General features: G+C 37.6%; 3 protein-coding genes across 3 annotated transcripts; all 3 read right to left on the bottom strand.

The window, feature by feature from the left end:
• Positions 1–491: 491 nt before the first annotated feature.
• LOC130184962 (odorant receptor 131-2-like) lies at positions 492–6,064 on the bottom strand. Its single transcript, XM_056401105.1, has 4 exons — positions 5,919–6,064; positions 5,618–5,758; positions 2,386–2,650; positions 492–1,929 (listed from the first exon to the last, which is right to left on the bottom strand). The coding sequence occupies exons 1-4, from the start codon at positions 6,062–6,064 to the stop codon at positions 1,522–1,524; spliced, it is 960 nt and encodes a 319-aa protein (XP_056257080.1). The 3' UTR covers positions 492–1,521.
• Positions 6,065–7,673: 1,609 nt separating this feature from the next.
• LOC130186597 (odorant receptor 131-2-like) lies at positions 7,674–10,442 on the bottom strand. Its single transcript, XM_056403812.1, has 4 exons — positions 10,342–10,442; positions 9,679–9,817; positions 8,783–9,205; positions 7,674–7,952 (listed from the first exon to the last, which is right to left on the bottom strand). Exons 1-4 carry the CDS (start codon positions 10,410–10,412, stop codon positions 7,704–7,706), a joined length of 882 nt encoding a protein of 293 aa, XP_056259787.1. The 5' UTR covers positions 10,413–10,442; the 3' UTR covers positions 7,674–7,703.
• A 2,705-nt stretch (positions 10,443–13,147) lies between these two features.
• Positions 13,148–14,684, bottom strand: LOC130177638 (odorant receptor 131-2-like). Its single transcript, XM_056389536.1, has one exon. It carries the CDS (start codon positions 13,997–13,999, stop codon positions 13,148–13,150), a length of 852 nt encoding a protein of 283 aa, XP_056245511.1. The 5' UTR covers positions 14,000–14,684.
• Between the last annotated feature and the right edge of the window lie 2,607 nt (positions 14,685–17,291).

The following is a 17,291-nucleotide window of genomic DNA, read 5'->3' as shown; positions in this document are numbered from 1 at the left end:
ACGTGTGTAGGATTGTTTCTATGATGCGTTCGCGGCCCCTCGGTGGTTAATTTAGAGCGGATTTAATGACAGACCTATTTCTACAGTCTTTACCGTTACACTCACTCAGGGACTCAGTCTGCTGTGATCAATATTAACTCTGTGGTTCTTTATTGAATTTTTTATTTCCTGTGGCAGCTCTGTAATATGTTTTCTCACAACTGGGGTTTTAAGAGTGTGTATACTAGTGGTCCCTAATGAAACTGTGTGAAATCTCAGGTGTCATTTAATGAACTCATTATTTTTTAATCACTGTAATATGCTTCTAATATCCACAGAGACATTTTGCATCGCAAGCAAGAGCTTTAAGTTTCCCACAAACTTGTTCAGCTGACTTTTCACTTTTTCTCATTACAGAGCGTAAATACTTCCTCTCAGAGACAGCAGCGCCTGGTGCTTTAAAAAGAAACACGCTGTTAAAAGTCATTTTGATTTCATAAAATAAAAGAAGATGAGTTTGTTTTTATTTATTTATTCATATATATTTTTGTGAACACATTTTTTACTTCATTTTCCTGATGGATGTTTTATAAGACATGATTTTCACGTATAATTTGGTAAGGATTCAGGAATGTAACACAAATGAGACAGGTAACATAGATACATAAACGAGTGGCTGCTAAATTTCATAAAGAAAAATCAAAACAAAAACAAAGACGAAATGCATCAATGTCTATATAAACTATTTTATATAAAATATATAAAAAATATAAATCACAACAATTAGTTTTTTGTGAACAAATAAAAAGAAAACACAACTTTACTGACCAGGATTTGAAAAAGTCTTAACAACTCTCATATATTCAGAAATGTAGTTATTTATTATTATTCTGTGATGTCTGTGATAATTGGTCCATCTAGTGGTTAAAGTCTGGTTTTACATCTCACTGTGAACATGTAGCTCCACAGGTCCCATCACATCCCATAAACATGTACTTCATGAAGCAGAGCCACACGACAAAAATCTGTTATCTTTTCTCTTATTCTGTCCTTTTTCATATGAGGTTGGTGCTGACAGTTAAACTGTTGCTGATTCTTAGTGTTGTTTTTGTAGTGTGAAATGAACAAATTCAGTTTTTCTAATGATGATTATAGCAGCTGAATTTTTAAAGCGTTTCTTTATGCACCTTGAGCTGACAGAAAAACAGAAACAGAAAAACAGAAAAAACTCCAGTATTCTGAAGCAGTTTGTATTTAGCTGGTCGACATTATACTGCAGTTCATATACATTTCTAAATAATTATACTTTTTTTTCAATCATTTTTTTTAAAAAACAAAAATCTTTTGAAAGTAACATTTGGGTCTAAAGTCAAAGCAAACAGGGCATTAAAAAAATAATGTATATTTTACATAATTACTGACTGTGCTCTGACAAACATTGATTTCAGTTCACACCAAAATCAGCTTGTGTGGTGTGATCTGTGGTGTTTATATTTCATGGTCTACAGCATGCTGAATTAAAGGTACAGTCTTATAGGTGATTCACTGTAGCACCTGTTTGGACCTTCTCCATGGTCCCACTGGGTTCACTTTCTTTTCTACAGAGTTGCAGCATTTACAGAAGAAGTGCAGCCTGATGTGGCTGCTGAACTTCTTGTCTCTTACTCCGTAGATGAGAGGACTGAGCAGACGAGGAAGCACGTTGGTAAACAGGAAGGTGGTGAAGAGGATCTTGGTGCGCTCACGGGGCCAGGTGGTGAGTAGGATGACGGTGATGAGGGGGGAGATGAATGACAACATGCAGATGAGGAGCTGGACTCCGTGCAGCAGGATAGTGTTGCGGGCGTTTCTGGCCGAGTCCTTGTTTGAACCAGAGACGGCCCGGGCAGCGCAGAGGACCTTCAGGTAGGTGATGATCAGAGTCAGGCCGACGAAGGAAAACAGAAGGGTCTGATGGGAAGACGTGAAGAAACCAAACCATTGTCATTTTAATCGGCCATTGATTAAAACTCATTAAAACTCAGCCATTAAATAAAAAACAAACTGCTCTGTGGAATAAGCGGTAAACAGAAATGGGACAGGATTATGCAAAAACCACTGAGCCGATTTGCACTGAACTTGGTGGAGGGATGAGTCATGGGCCAGATAAGAAGCCATTAAATTTTGGGGCTGACCAGATCATTTACCATGAATTTGCAGTTTCTCCTATGAAGTCTGGTGTAGGTTGTTTTTTGTGTGGATCTGTGCAGACCTAGTGTTGTGTAAATGAATTGTCCTGTTGTGAGCTTGTGTATATGTAATATGTAAATGAGTCTCTCTTGGGAAAGAGATCTTGTTCCTGAGACTTCCCTGAATAAACAAAGCTTAACTAACAAAAAATCAATGAAATAACTGTCAGTATTTCACCTGAACAACCACACTCTGAGCCTTGTGGTGCGCTGTGCTGTACAAATAGGCAGGGTAACAGATGACAGTCCTTGAGTAGACAGAGGGAGGCTGGGTGGCGAGGATGATGATGATATCTGTGAGGGCGGGAATGATGGAGACGCCCCAGATTAGTGCGATCAGAGCGTAGGCCCGCTGCACAGTGCACATCTGGACGTGATGAAGAGGTCGGCAAACAGCAATATAACGCTCCACCGCCATGCCAGCCAGGTTCAGAGGGCTGTTCCTGGATAAAGACAAAAGAAAAAAAAAGCATGATAATGATTAATCAGCTCTTTTTAATCAAGAATTAACGGAGCCTTGATATCAAGAGTGCTAGGAGTTTTCATCATTTACAGAGTCAACAGAAATATAATTTTAGATCAGACATGTACCAAGAGTCCTATTAGCAGCAGTGCTGTTCATTCAGTGTAATGGTCAGACCAGATATTAAACAGCACATTTTCTAGCTCTGCTCACTTAATTTCACTTTACCCTCACGTCGTCCCCCTGTTCGCTCCCCATTTCATCTGTTCGTCAGCCGCGTGTAACATATGAGCCACTATGGCGGTTGTGTTCGCCGACCGTTTGTCATGTCAACGAATCTGTTCGCGGGCAGTTAGTTAACTCACTTCATGGTGTTGTAGTTCGACGACCGTTTGTCATGTCGACGACAGTGTTCGCGGGCAGTTAGTTGACTCACTTCATGGTGTTGTAGTTCGACGACCGTTTGTCATGTCGACGACAGTGTTCGCGGGCAGTTAGTTGACTCACTTCATGGTGTTTTAGTTCGTTTACAGTTTGTCATGTCGCCGATCGACTCTGTTCGCGGCCAATCCACCGGTGGCCTCCGACCGCTAGGGGGCCTCCAATCCCCTGCCAACTGTGGCATCAGCCTAACTTTTTTTTTTTTTTTAAGCAAATTTAATTTAATAAATTAATTGAGTGTGTGTTGAAATACAAACCAATGAATGCAGAGTTACTTTATTTGAAAATAAGAACAAATATTACGAATCGTTGTCTGTACCGTGATGATGACGAGTCAGGTCAAAGGTCAGGTCAGAATTGAGCGGCACAGTCGACCGGGTGAGGAAGACCCCTTTAAACATCACGGAAAACAAACGTTGGAGTAGTAGAACTGCAAAGGGAAAGGCGAAAAAAAAAGAAAGGGATATCGAATTTCGGAGAAAAATCCTATCTATCTTGACTTTTTCGGCTATTCGGCTTGCTAGCGTTAGCAAAGAGCCTTGGGAGGACGATGCTAATGTCGAAGACGAGGACAGTAAAAGCAGCAGCCACTAACGGTCGTACAGCTCAACATCGGCAAGAAAACCGAGGTTGAGAGCCACAGCCCTGGGACACCCACCTGTTCACCTGCCTCACCCTCATCTTCAACCTCACACCGATGCAGATAGCGGAGATCCGGTGGCGGGTATGTTACATATCTTTAGGTTACCAGTTTATCAGCCCCACAATTATCTTACTTTTTCCCTGTTTAAACCATTAGTTACTTTAGCTAGCTATGTCACCCATTCAGACTAGACGCCAGGAAGAGGTTCGGGGCTGTTGAAAATTGTGAGGGGGAGTTTCATTTCTCATAAAATAACCTTCATTTATTTAACTGCTTGGTTGTGTCCAAACAGTATTTTTCAATAAAACCATGACAGGGCTCAGGGATGAAGCGCTTGTGCGTTAGCTTAAACATTGTAAGCTAATGCCTTGATGTTGTAGCTGCTGGTCCCTCAAAATTACACTAAGTACCAAGTATGCATTATGCAGAATGATAATCATTATACACTTTAATTGGATTATAGTTATTGATTCAGCATTGTGTTAATCACACTGATTTGTATACTGCTTAATTTAACTTACAATAACACATCATAATGTTCGTGTTGACTATATTTTGTACTATTAATCTTAATCTGCAAAGGAATTAGTATTACAAGAGTGCAGCAAAAAGTACAACCTTTCCCTCTGAATTTCAGTGGAGTAGAACTAAAAGTAGCAGTACGAGGAAATACTCAAGTATAATTCAAGTACCTCAAAATTATACCTATCATAGTAGACTAAATGTACGTAGATACTTTCTCTCACTGGAAATTTTAGGCCTGTTGAGGCAGCTGGCTGTTTTATTTGTATGGACAGTTGGTTTCTGCTCATATGCTCCTGTCCTGTCGCCTAGCTCATGGAGTGTATTTATTTGCATTAGTGTAATGTTATTGTAGTGGCTGAGCTCATGTCTGCTTTGGTTGTTGTTTGGCTGGTGTATTAATGATGCTTTCATGCTGCTAATGTAAGTTGTGGTGGAACATAAAAACAAAATTTTAATAGTAGTCCTGTTCATATTTTAGATAGATAGATTGATATTTCGACTCAAAGCACTTGATATTATATTTCTGCTTGTGTGGCTGGGTATATGTTTGATTGAGTTAATTTATTGTGCTGTTATAATATTTGATTTTTTTTATTACTGCCTGAAAAATAAGATGAGGAATGAGTCATGTGGATGCACAGATATGACAATAAATGTATTAATTTATTGATTAATTAATTCTGCCCTTTTATGAACATTTCTGTCTCAGTGTGAGTGAACACTGAAGATATACACCATATCTGTGCATAAACAGTTATTTGCTAATCTGGAAACATTTTTTTTTGTTTTGTTATTTTTTTCTAAGAATTCAGAATAAAGTAAAAGCAAAAAACATTCATAATACAATATTTTTTATCCAGATGATTATAAGAGTAATCTTGAAATACTTTAAGAAAAACAGTAATTTTCATTTACAGAAGTAATGGGTTTTTCAAAGGTTGCTGCCTTTTTTTTCTTTCAGAAAGACGGACTCTTATCTCTGTGACTCAAATGTAATAGCACTGACAAGAGGCTATAGGGTGAGTTTGGTCCAAGCCATTAGTTTCTTTGTTTTAAATGAATAACTATCTAAATTAAATTAATATTTATCCGTCTCAATTCAATCCATAGGGATGTTACATTGACTGACATACAGCATAGATATTTCCTTTTTGGAAGTTCTGCTTATTAGATTTTATTTTAAGAGCCTGTTAAGTGGAAACTCCAGTTTTAGAGAGACACACATCCTAATACATGTACTGCATTTAGTAGCAATGCCAGAGCCAAGGAAACCTGACAGAGGCACACAAGCATATTAATTATGTTAATACTTTCTATTGAACACAAACACACACCTACTTGTTGGTAGTGATTAAGATGAGCAGCATGATGCAGCAAGGTGCGAAGTTCAGGGGAATGGTGTAGATCATGATTTGCAAGGCCACAGAAACTGTCAGCATAATCATGTCGTTGATCACCAGATGGATGTATAGCACATACCTGCTGGGGAGAGGAGTGCAGTAGTTAGGAAAGAAGATGAGATACTGTATAACCTGTATATCTAATTCAGCAGATCTGACTATCAGACTCAGTTTTATTGCGAGCATCTTCACATATTTGTCTGAAAGAAAAAAATAAATCACGCATGGTCCTTTGTCACCTGGGGTCTCGCTGGAAGACCTCGCTCTTAAAGTAAATGTAGACAAAAGCTCCATTGATGCAGTTGATGAGGAAGCCGAGAGCAAAGGTGATGAAGTTCTTTGAGAAAGCATCATTCAGGCTGTCCATACGTCTGCTTGAATTCATATTTCACCTTGTCCTGCTCAGTTAAATCAGCACTGGAAACACAATCCATCCACAATCTCACTTATTGTTTAGTCATTTAGATTATTGAATAACTTGAAACACATATTTGTTTCTTTACCCATTTCTTGCCATAAAATGTTTTACAAAGACTAAAACATTTTGTCTGATTAAGAAAATGCAGTATAAGAACGAATATTATTTTAAGGAAAGTTGGCAAAGATTAACTTTCAATAAAGTAGAGTCTCATTCATAAGAAAGACTACAATTAAATTAAAACCAAAGTTTTGATTTGTATATTAAAAAAATACTATGATTGCTAAGGTACATTAAAATATTCCTCCCAATGAATGAGCAAGAATAAACTAATCACATTTTTAAAGATGAATTTCATAAAAATGAACTTAAAGATTTTTTTCTATCATTACATTTTGTAATAATTTCACAATCAAGGCTAATTAAATAAAAAATAAAGAAAAAGAAGAAAAGGACTATTCAGATCATGACAATATATGGTTGATGACTAAACTTTAAATGCTCTTTTTCCTTTCAAAGTTATATTAGTGTCGGTCTTTGGAAGAGTAGCTGCAAGACAACAAATAATAAATCTAACAGTGTTTCTATGTTCTTCTATTTCTGTTTCTGTCACAAACTTTTTAGAATACTGTTTTGAATGGAAAATTCAAAATTAAAATAATCAAATTTACCTCAACACCACTCTTGTCTGGCCTATGTCGAGGTACTGTGCTGACACAATGTCTCTAAGTAGTGAGAGAAACAGGAAGAGTTGCAGTTATATAGATTTCAATGCTTAAAATGCAGCGTGATGAAATTATCCTGTAGAGGTGGGGTGGGGGGACAGATAGAGGGACAGAGGAAGAATGTAAGTGTGTAAAAAAAGTGTTAAAGTGAGTGCACTTGAATTAGCTTTAGTGGTGGTAAAATAAACGCTTAATCCACAGTGACTCATTGAAAAATACACTTATGTTTGTATTGTCGCAAGCTGTTGGGCCCATTGTTGTCTTGAATATAGTCATGAAGAGAAAAGGTGACTTTATCAGAAATCTGCTGCTGTTTGTCTTTACCATCATCATTTCATCCAAATGAAAGTTTCAGTGATTAGAGATCAGAATGCAGAGAGGAGAGGCTTAAATGAGGATTTAGTAAATGGTGCAAGTGTGATGAACTACACAGATGTGACCATTGTCATGCCACTGAAAGACTGTAAATGTTCAGGCCTCCTGGAAAAAAAATTGGCAAACAGCATACAAAAGTAAGTCCATACAACTACTACTCTGTACAGCTTTAGTTTGGTGCATCTAACACTGTAGTATACATTCCTGTAGAGGCTCTTGTATGGATGCTTGGCTGTAAGAGTAACAGTGCTCAAAATGCTTTGTTTAAGGTTCTTTATTAACAATTTTGACAATATTTTACAGTTTCTGAAGTAGTATCCAAATCACTTGGGTGCCAGTTTATCTATCACTCACTCATCCAAGTGTCTTGATCTTTGGATACTACTGAGATGACTTAAATATCTGCATAAAAGTTCACAGCAGTTTTACTCTGGGGGGAAAAAAAAAAAAAAAAAAAAGAACTGAACTGAGCTGAACTGAACCATTAGCTCACATAGACTTTTCACCTACAAGTTCAGTTTCAGTAAGAGTGGCCTGACCCTGATGATACTGTGGCCCCGACATGCCAGGTACCGGGTCCAGTACTTCCTGAACAGCTCGTCCCGAAAACCATAGATGACAGGGCTCAGGAAACGGGGGATGATGTAGACGAGCAGGAAAAAGATGTAACGGATCTCCAGACTCAGGCGGGGGAAGAGGGAGATTAGAGCAGCCTGAAGGGAGGGAACCACAAAGGCAAGCATGCACAGCAGCAGCTGAAACAAAAGGACAGGGAGACAATAATGTAGGAAGATCTTAATAGTTATGGATTCATATAAAAACCCAACATTTATAACAAACACTAAACTTGTATGATTCCCTGATCACGGAGGTCTTTCAGCTTATACTCACGAGATGTTTAAGTACAAAATTGTTTTTAAAATTGACAAAACCTTATGAACAAATTGTAAGGATTGAAACCAAATAAGTAGTGTTTGGGTATCAAAGTATTTATTGGTATCGATCTACCCATCCACCTACAATTTGATTAAAAGGCCAATGTTACTGTTGTACATGCAAGCTGAAAAACACCTGTTGAATTTAAAAGTGAATGAATATAGTCAAATAATCAGACAGAAAATTGATCAATGGTCATTTATTTAGCTAATATGACAAACATTCTCTAGTTCCTGCTACTCAGATTTGAGGCTTTGCTATTTTTACATCTCTGGGTTTTGGACTTTTGGTCAAATATCTGAAATCCTCATCTTGGATTTTGTGGTGGACACTTTATAGATCAAACAGTTAATCAATTAATTACAAAAACTGTTGTGAGCCTAGCTTGAAATTTTGCTTATACATTATTTATTAATTTCATGTTTATATGTTTAATTTAGTTTTAAAAAAATGTAATTCTCAGATCCTATCCTTTGTTTCAGGTTGGAAAGTGTCCTTATGATTTATCTCAATAGGCCTTTCTCACTGTGAACATTTTGGCTTGCTATACACAAATGTAATAAATCCTTAAATGATGTCTCCATCATTTTAGGTGTGGCCCTGGTATTGTAGGTGCTGGTTCAGTGGCTTTTCCTCCTGTGATACCCACCTGCACCCCATGAAGCAGCACAGTGTTCCTGGCTCTCTTCACTGAGGCCAGGCCCGTTGAAGCAGCTTGAGCCGTCACCATAATCTTGCAGTAGGTGTAGAGCAGCGTCAGAGCCACGAAGGAGAGGTACGTCCCGTCAAACACACAGTTCTTGTAGTAGATGGACCGGTCGCGAAAGAGAAGCGAGTGGTCGCAAAAAATGGTTGTGTGGAAGACACTTGGATCCTTGACAGTGGTGATGAGGAGGTCGGTGACCGGCGGGGTGGCGGTGAGAATAAGGATGGCGCAGATGAGGAGGAGGGTGCGAGGGATGGTGCACATCTGGCTGTAGTGTAAGGGGTAGCAGATGGAGATGTAGCGTTCCACAGCCATGCCGGCCAGAATGAGAGGGGTGGAGCGGGTGGTGAGGACTGCTGTCATGATCTGAGAGAAACACAGTGGAGGTGTTGTGGTAGTTAACAAAAATTCTCCATAATTTATTTTATATTTATTTATTGTTTGTTGCTCTTAGCTGAAACCTCTGAAACAATCCTGGCTTTGTTAGTGAGAGCTGTCTGTCTGTTCAACACGTTTGTGCTGTTTTTTGTTAAAAATTTGAAGTGTGAATACTCCATCAGCAGTAAGATTCATGTTATTGTTCGAGGGCACTTCTAAAAGGCATGAACTTATTATTATTATTAGTGACTTCTTCCTGTGCTGTCTTGGCGTCCTTTCATATCTCAAACATTTTCAACCCAGAACGCTTGAGGCTCGTGTTCCTAAATCTCAGAGTCCTGTGGGAGAAAATTGGAGAATCAACCTTTCCAAAATACTGATACGTGGCTGCTGTTCACACACATGTGACAGGCGTTTAACAGAACCTGGTTGGTAGTAAAGCTGATGTTGCGATGACTCACCAGAAAGCAGCAGACAGAGGCATGGATCCTCCTGAAGATGTAGCTGACTACGTAGAGAGCTGTGACAAGGGTTAGCTGCAGAGCGTCGTTGATCACCATGCTGATGAACATGATGTATCGCGGGTTCTCATAGAAGAGGCTAGGGTCAGAGATGGACATGTGTGTCTGTTCCTGAGCACTCTATGATTGATGATTACAGGCTGTAATTAATGATTATTCAAATTATATTATTAATCTGTTTTTCTAAAGTCCAAGGGGATGTCAGGAAATATCATATTTTGTCCAAACAATAGTTAAAAACCAGAGATAGTCAATTTACTTTTAAATATGATGGTAAACTGAAAATCATGCAGCAAATCTTCACACTGAAGGTGGAACAAGAGTTTATTTGGTATTTTTGTTTGAAAAATAACTTAAGTTGTTTCAGCTACAGAGTAGAGCCTGAGTAAAGTGGATTCATATTTAAGCAAATTATTTTACATGATGAGGTCAAATAGGTTTGGTGAATAACAGATATGATAACAAAGAAAGAGCCATAGAAAGATTGAAATGTGATGCAGTTACCGTGTTTAGGAGTTGCTGCTGTTTATTTCCGTAGTTGGCATGATCACATTAATCATCACGTGTGTTCAGAAACATAATGTTCGACGTGTCTGTGTGTACCTGTGTCGTAGGAAGGTGTGCACCATGCTGCTGTTGATGATACTGAGAGCCAGCCACACCAGCATGGCCATGATGTTTTTGGTCAGAGCATTAGAGAAGCTGTCTTTAGATACAGCCACAGCGCCCTCTGTCAGTGTAGAGCTGGTATTACTCAGCAGCAGGCCCAGAGGGCTGTAGGAGGTGGAGTTGTTCATCACTGACATCTTCACCTCACCATCTGAAGAAACAGACACAAAGTCTGATGTTTTACAGACAAATACAAATGATTGTATTCATGAATTAAACCTAGTGACTTTATGATTATAGTTATTTGAATATATTAAATACTAATTATGTATGATTCACTAAGAGGCATTTTTTTTTTAAAGTCTGGATAAAACACAAAAACATGCACTATAAGGAACAGAGATGAGCACATGAAATGCATTAAAAGCTGTATAAAAGGCTATATAGTCATATTTTCTAATAATAAATATCTTGACATTATTAACCTGTACTTAAAACCACAGATCTCTCATTCTCTTCAGGAGTTCATCGCTCAGTGTTTCAAAATGTGACTCTGAAATCTGCAGGAAGATCAGAGGAAATGCATCTCAAGTATGAAGAACTTTTAAAGCAGCATTAAGAACATGTGAATGAGTTTGCTCTCTGATAATGTGTGACTCTGCATGCAGAAAAAACCCACACAGAGAATCTTGTTGCTGATTTTCTTCGTTTTGTTGCTACTTTGCAAAGCAGAGCATACTTTTATTTTGAAAGAGGATATATTAAAAGTAAAATAATATGGGCGTCAAGTGGCGCAGTGGGTTGAGCGTCCCCCATATGTAGAGGCTACAGTCCTCGCTGCAGTTGGCCCCGGTTTGAATCCCGCATTGGACAGCCTTTTACTGCACGTCATCCCCCCTCTCCCTGCCTCCCCATTTCCTGTCTCTCTCTACTATACTATCCAAAAAAAGGCATTAAAACCCCCCCCAAGAAAAAAAAAACTTTAAAAAAGTAAAATAATATGTGTTTAATTCTTTGTTATAAATGAAAATATAATAAATGTAAATATCTTAAGACACCGTAACATAACACATCAGTATACAGTATAAACATATACGCATGCTTTGTGTACAAGATTTAAAGACTTACATTCAGCATCTAGTCATTAATTAATAGTCTTTAATAATATTGATATTCTCTCAGTGATCTGTAATGAAAATGTGAAATGCATTAGACCAGGAAAAAAAAAAACTTTTCTAATCACATCTCATGAAAAATCTGAATTCTTCACTGTTGAAATGCAGATTCACATATTCAACACTTACACATCCATAATATGTGCCACAGCCTTTTCAAACTCACACACTGCCTTTAAAAGTAACAACAAAACGTAAAGATAATAGTAACACTATAGTCACAGACACGAGCCCTCTCTCCTGTGATCACTGACTGTCAGTGACCTCCTCCAGCAGCCTGGGCTCTCATATATAAGGATTTGTGTGGATGCTTGTGTGTGTGTCTGTGTGTGTATTGATCCGGTTGTCATAGAGATAGGGTGAGGGTCACCGGCTGTGGATTTCTGTTATGAGCATGAGGAGACTTTGGATCCCTGAGCTAGTGAGGAAGAGGAGCAGATTAACACATGGTTTTAACAACTCCAACAACAACAATTCATCAAGTGAAAGCTGTATTTATGATTCAAACCATTATCATATTGTGACATTTACAGAAATCTGACGTTGCTGGGTTGTAAAGAAAGTTTTGAAAATGTTGAGTTCGGCTGAGATGTTGTTCAGATCTAAAATCAAACACTGCCGAACAGCTGGGAAGGTGCAGGATGTTAAAAGGAAGACAAACCAGACCAGAAAATATGAACCCTATTAGCCAAACAGCAACCTAATCTGGAACAGGCAACTTAGTATAACTCACTATTGTACCAGTGTGTGTACGTCTCATGTAAAGGGAGTTTGGTATTGTGTCTGTTTTCAGCAGTTGATTTTAAAGCCAATGGTAAAGCAGACTGATCTGCATGGTAAAAAATATAATAGTATCTCAGACTCTTTATTCTGCCACCAACATGAATTGTGCACATAAGCTACTGTGAATGAATTGGCACTAAAACTAGAAAATGATGTGATATTGTCTGTTTTTCCAAAACAAAGCCCTTAAACTTCTGAGGCAACAGGATCAAATGTTTATCTTTTTGGGTAAAGTCATCTGTGGTCAGAATCACACTGCCTAAACATGTAAATGACATATTAGTGTCATGTGATTGTTGAGTTGAAAATTCAGTAATTGCCATTATTAATTTTGTGAATGAACGGTACCGTATTCAAACCAGCAATGTAGGAAATGATGGATGTGTATTGTAGAACTCAGAAAACAATTTGCACCACCAGGTGGCGCTTCTGTCTGTTTGTGATGTAGCTTCCTGTGGGCGCTGCCTTGCTCTGATTGTGGCAGATTGTTTCCACACTCGACTCTCCTCGATAACAAATTGTATGTGTGAAATATCTTCTGTCCTTCTTTATGGATAAGGAATGGAATATGGCCGATTAGTGTTGTCTGTGTTCCCCAGGAAGGCTTGATCATTTCTCTGGTCGCTGCTGTAGAGTTTCAGTCACTACACCCTAAACCATCATTACATTTCTACCTCAGTTAAAAGAATTGTGATGATTTTCTGTGTTGACTCATGTTTAGAGCTGACAAGACAGAATCTTTTAGAATAGCTTTTTCTTTATTGTATCAGTAAGTACATATAAATAGATTAAATACATTTAATCCTAATATTTTTATTCACACCCTATTGCTATAGAAATAGTTATTTGTTGTGCTGGGGGGCCACTCTCTGCAGTTTGTCCCTGCAGCTGTTGCTCAGAAGGTACATCTTGAAGTACTTCCTGAACTTTTTGTCTCTAACACCGTAGATGATTGGGCTCAGAAAGCGGGGCAGGATGTAGACGATCAGGTAGTTTGCAAATCTGATTTCTAGGATTCGTCCTGGGAAGATGAGATGTAGAACCAGCTCCACACTGGGGGAGATGTAGGAGAGCAGGCACATGGCCAGCTGGACACCATGGAGCAGGATGGTGTTCCTGGCTCTCTGTGCTGACGTCTTCTCTGTGGAGATGGCCCTGGCTGCAAACATGATTCTCAAGTAGGTGAAGATTAGGGTCAGAAACACGCAGGAGAAGTAGATGATATCAAAGGCTTGTCTCTTGTATGCAAGGATCGGGTCTTTGAACACATTCTGACGCAAGCAGAACACCGACCCGTGAAAGAAGCTCAGGGACTCAGTCGCCAGCGTCACAAATAGATCTGTGATATCTGGGGCCACACATATAAACCAAATCAGCCCGATGACCATGTAGGTTCTTCTCACAGTGCAGATTTGGGAGTGGCGGAAAGGTTCGCAAATAGCAATGTAGCGCTCGATGGCCATGCCTGCTAAGTTAACCGGGGTGTTTCTGGTGGTGAAGACCGCCACCAGGATAAATGAGCAGCAGAAAGAGACGTTAATCTTGTAGAAGATGTAGCTGAGGATAAAAAGTGTGATGGTGACGGTCAGCTGGATGGCGTCATTTATCACCATGTGGATGAAGAGGATGTAACGAGGGTCTTCATAAAAGGTCTGGAGGAAGAAAAAGGAAGAGGGGGGCGGTGAAATGTACATTGATGTAGTTGGTTAGTTCACAGCAACAGTTCATGAGGGGAGTGTCAACATCTTGGGACGTATAAAACACAATGGACAAATGTAATGAAACAAACACACTGCAACTAATGATTGTTTAATTTACAGTTAATCTGCCACTGTTCAAACAATATATAAAAAGATTAAAAAAACGGATAATCAATGCAGATCAAAATTTTCAGTCCACGGAGTCCAAGTTGATTGTTTATGTCTGAACAGTTTTTGAAAAGCCTAAAAAATTTTACAAATTAGTTCATTAATGATTACTTATCAACAATTTCAGTGATCGGTTAAAGGTGTGGGTCAGTTAAGAAAAACCATATACCTTATACCATTTGTACCTGAATTCAGTTTTGATCAGACATAATAATAATAGTAACTATAACCTTATTTATATAGCACTTTTCTTAACAAAGTTATTAAGTGCTTCACAGAAAAATGAAAGCAAAGGCCAGAGAGCCTGAGCTGAATAAAAAAAGTAGAGCAGCATAAAAAAAAAAAAAAAAAAACTTTATGCAAAAGGATCTGATGAGTGAAGAGAGGCAATAAAACGTGAAAACAATCAATCAAACATTACCAAAGGCTAAGACAAAGAACCCATAGTCACAAACTTTGACCTTTGACAAGCGATCTGAAGACTGATCACTTTGGGCTCCGGGAAATTGCAGTGGGCATTTTTCATTTTTTTTCAGATATTTAATACATTGATTTAATAATCGATTAATGGAAAAAATAATAATCTTCTATCTGTCTGTCTGGGAAGTGCCAGAATATTGTGATCCCACTTTTGTAGTCCAGGGATGTGTTAGTCAAAAAGATAATGTGTGTGTTGTGTGTGTGTGTATATAAATATATATATATATATATATATATATATATATACACACATATACCTGGTGTCTGAAAAAAGTGGCAACCAAGGTGCCATTGATGTAAGTGAGGGTGAGCCAGACCAGAGCCACTATCAGGTTCTTCACAAATGCTGTGGTGAAGGTGTCTCTGATGAATGTGAGCTGATCCAGCAACAGAGGGAGCCAGAGATAAAGAAACAGAAACCAGTCAGTTTTGAGATCACATCAAAATAAAGAACAATTTCTTTTGCCTTTTCATGATTATTCCGGATATTTTACCAGCTAACACCAGAATTTAAGTACTGAGATCTTAAAGTAACAGATCAACTGTTCACGAACATGAGCTGATCACAGTCAGGGAAAGAAAATATTGTAGTTAATTTTCAGCAACATAAAACTGCAAGTATATTTCCAAGCAAACACCTTTATTAATTATTCATTTGTGAAGGTGTTTGTTTGAAAATATACTTGCAGTAAATTAATTTGTGAATCAAGAGATTGAACATACATGACAGTAATCTTTGCCAGGACACAATGAGTTCTGTATGAGGACTGATATTTGAATAGGTGGGTATTCTATAACACTGATTCAGTGTTAGAGAAATAAAATTTAGAGATTATATGTTTTGTTTTCATTGTTCATCAAAAATAAAATCACTTATTCATTTTAGATTTGGACATAATCAAGAAAAATCAAGGTGACAAATTTACCTTTAACTGCATTTTCTTGCTTTAGTCTTTAGGAATTAAATCTCTCAATACAGTGACATAGAAACAGATTTTGGCATCACGGTTAGCAATGCAACAGTATAAATCATAATCAACAGTTTGTTCATTGATATGTTGTATGTACAGTTGCTTCACCAAACCTGATGAGGAAAAGTCATATTGCCTCCTGGACCCACTGATGAGCTCATGTTTTACTGATACCTGAAAAAAGAGTATACAAAACAGAAGAAACAAATTGACAAATATGTAAAGAAATTACCATAAAACTGCATAAAATAATCAGTCTGATAAATCTATTTACAGTCAAAGTATTGGTAAACTCACTTTTATCTGCATCTTTATGATGCACATACGCTAGTTTGACCACAAAAGCAAACAGATATTTTAGTTTCACATGTTAGTTTTTGTTTGAAAATCACATATTTGAGAAAATAAAGGATTTTCCAGTAAAATAACAATAATCCAGTTCTACAGCCACACTGCTGTAAATCTGATTTAACTATTATTATTCAGGCAATTTGGAAACCTGACACTAGAGTAAAACCCTTTGAGTGTTAAATACACATCAAAACATTTCCTAAAAACGTTGCTCAGGTGTTGTAAATCTCACACCATGATTCCCCTTTTTCACCGTCAGACAGATTTTTTTTTCTCTCATGAACATCCACTCATATAATGTTAAAACATGTATTAGTGTTCATTACTTCATTAACATTAACAAAGGCAAGTACATAATGCTTTTCAAATGTGTACATAATAATAAGCATTATTTATTTCTTGTGCTACATTATAAAGCTAATCTAACTTTTGCAAAGACCAGTCAGCTGCGAAAACATTATTGTGCAGTATTTGAATCAGTATTTGTCCAGTGAATCACAAATGATAAAATTAATCATAATGTTACACAGTCTGTAAAACCTGCTGTAGAAAAGTGACATTAAAAAACTGAGCTTTATCTTAAATATAGGGTCATTATCAGGCAAAATATTACATTACCTGTTTATTCTTCCAAATGTAAGAGCATCTATTAATGCAAAGAGTGCAGCGGTTAAATAAACAATTTAATTTAAAATGTAAATATGTGGACACAGTAAGTACCAACATATGAACAAACTCAGTGTAATATTTCTTAGCAAAGAGTTGCATATTAAAGAGTTGAATTAATCTGCCTCACAACCATCCCTGTACTGTTCCACCTACCTGAGTCCAGGTCGGACACTCAGAGCAAACAGCTTGTCAGATCCGCATTTATAAACACTGAAACACGACTTAATTGATTTTCTTCCCATCATCCTCCTCAGTGTTTACCAGAGGAAAGAAAAACATGATGATGATGATAATAGTTGGTGGTGTTATGATCACAGTAAGACCAGATCATTGTTTTTATTCTGTGATGTGACTTTTGTATGATTTAAAAAAAAAAAAAAAAAAAAAATTTTTATTTGTTATTTCAGTCAAATTCAATCTTACCAAGTAGTGTTGGGTGCATCGTAAAATAAAATATAAATATATAATATATAATAAGGGCAGAGAGAGAGGGATAGGACATGCAACAAAAGTTCCCTGGCTCTGCATTATCATGTGTACAGTGCATTCAGAAAGTATTCAGACCCGCTTCAATTGTTTCACATTTTTTTATGTTGCAACCTCACGCCAAAATCTAAAAAATGTATTTTCTCCCTCATCAATCTCCA

The sequence above is a fragment of the Seriola aureovittata genome, chromosome 2 (assembly GCF_021018895.1).
Source record: "Seriola aureovittata isolate HTS-2021-v1 ecotype China chromosome 2, ASM2101889v1, whole genome shotgun sequence".
In the NCBI taxonomy this organism is placed as follows: domain Eukaryota; kingdom Metazoa; phylum Chordata; class Actinopteri; order Carangiformes; family Carangidae; genus Seriola; species Seriola aureovittata.
This window is presented reverse-complemented; position numbering and strand designations above follow the sequence as displayed.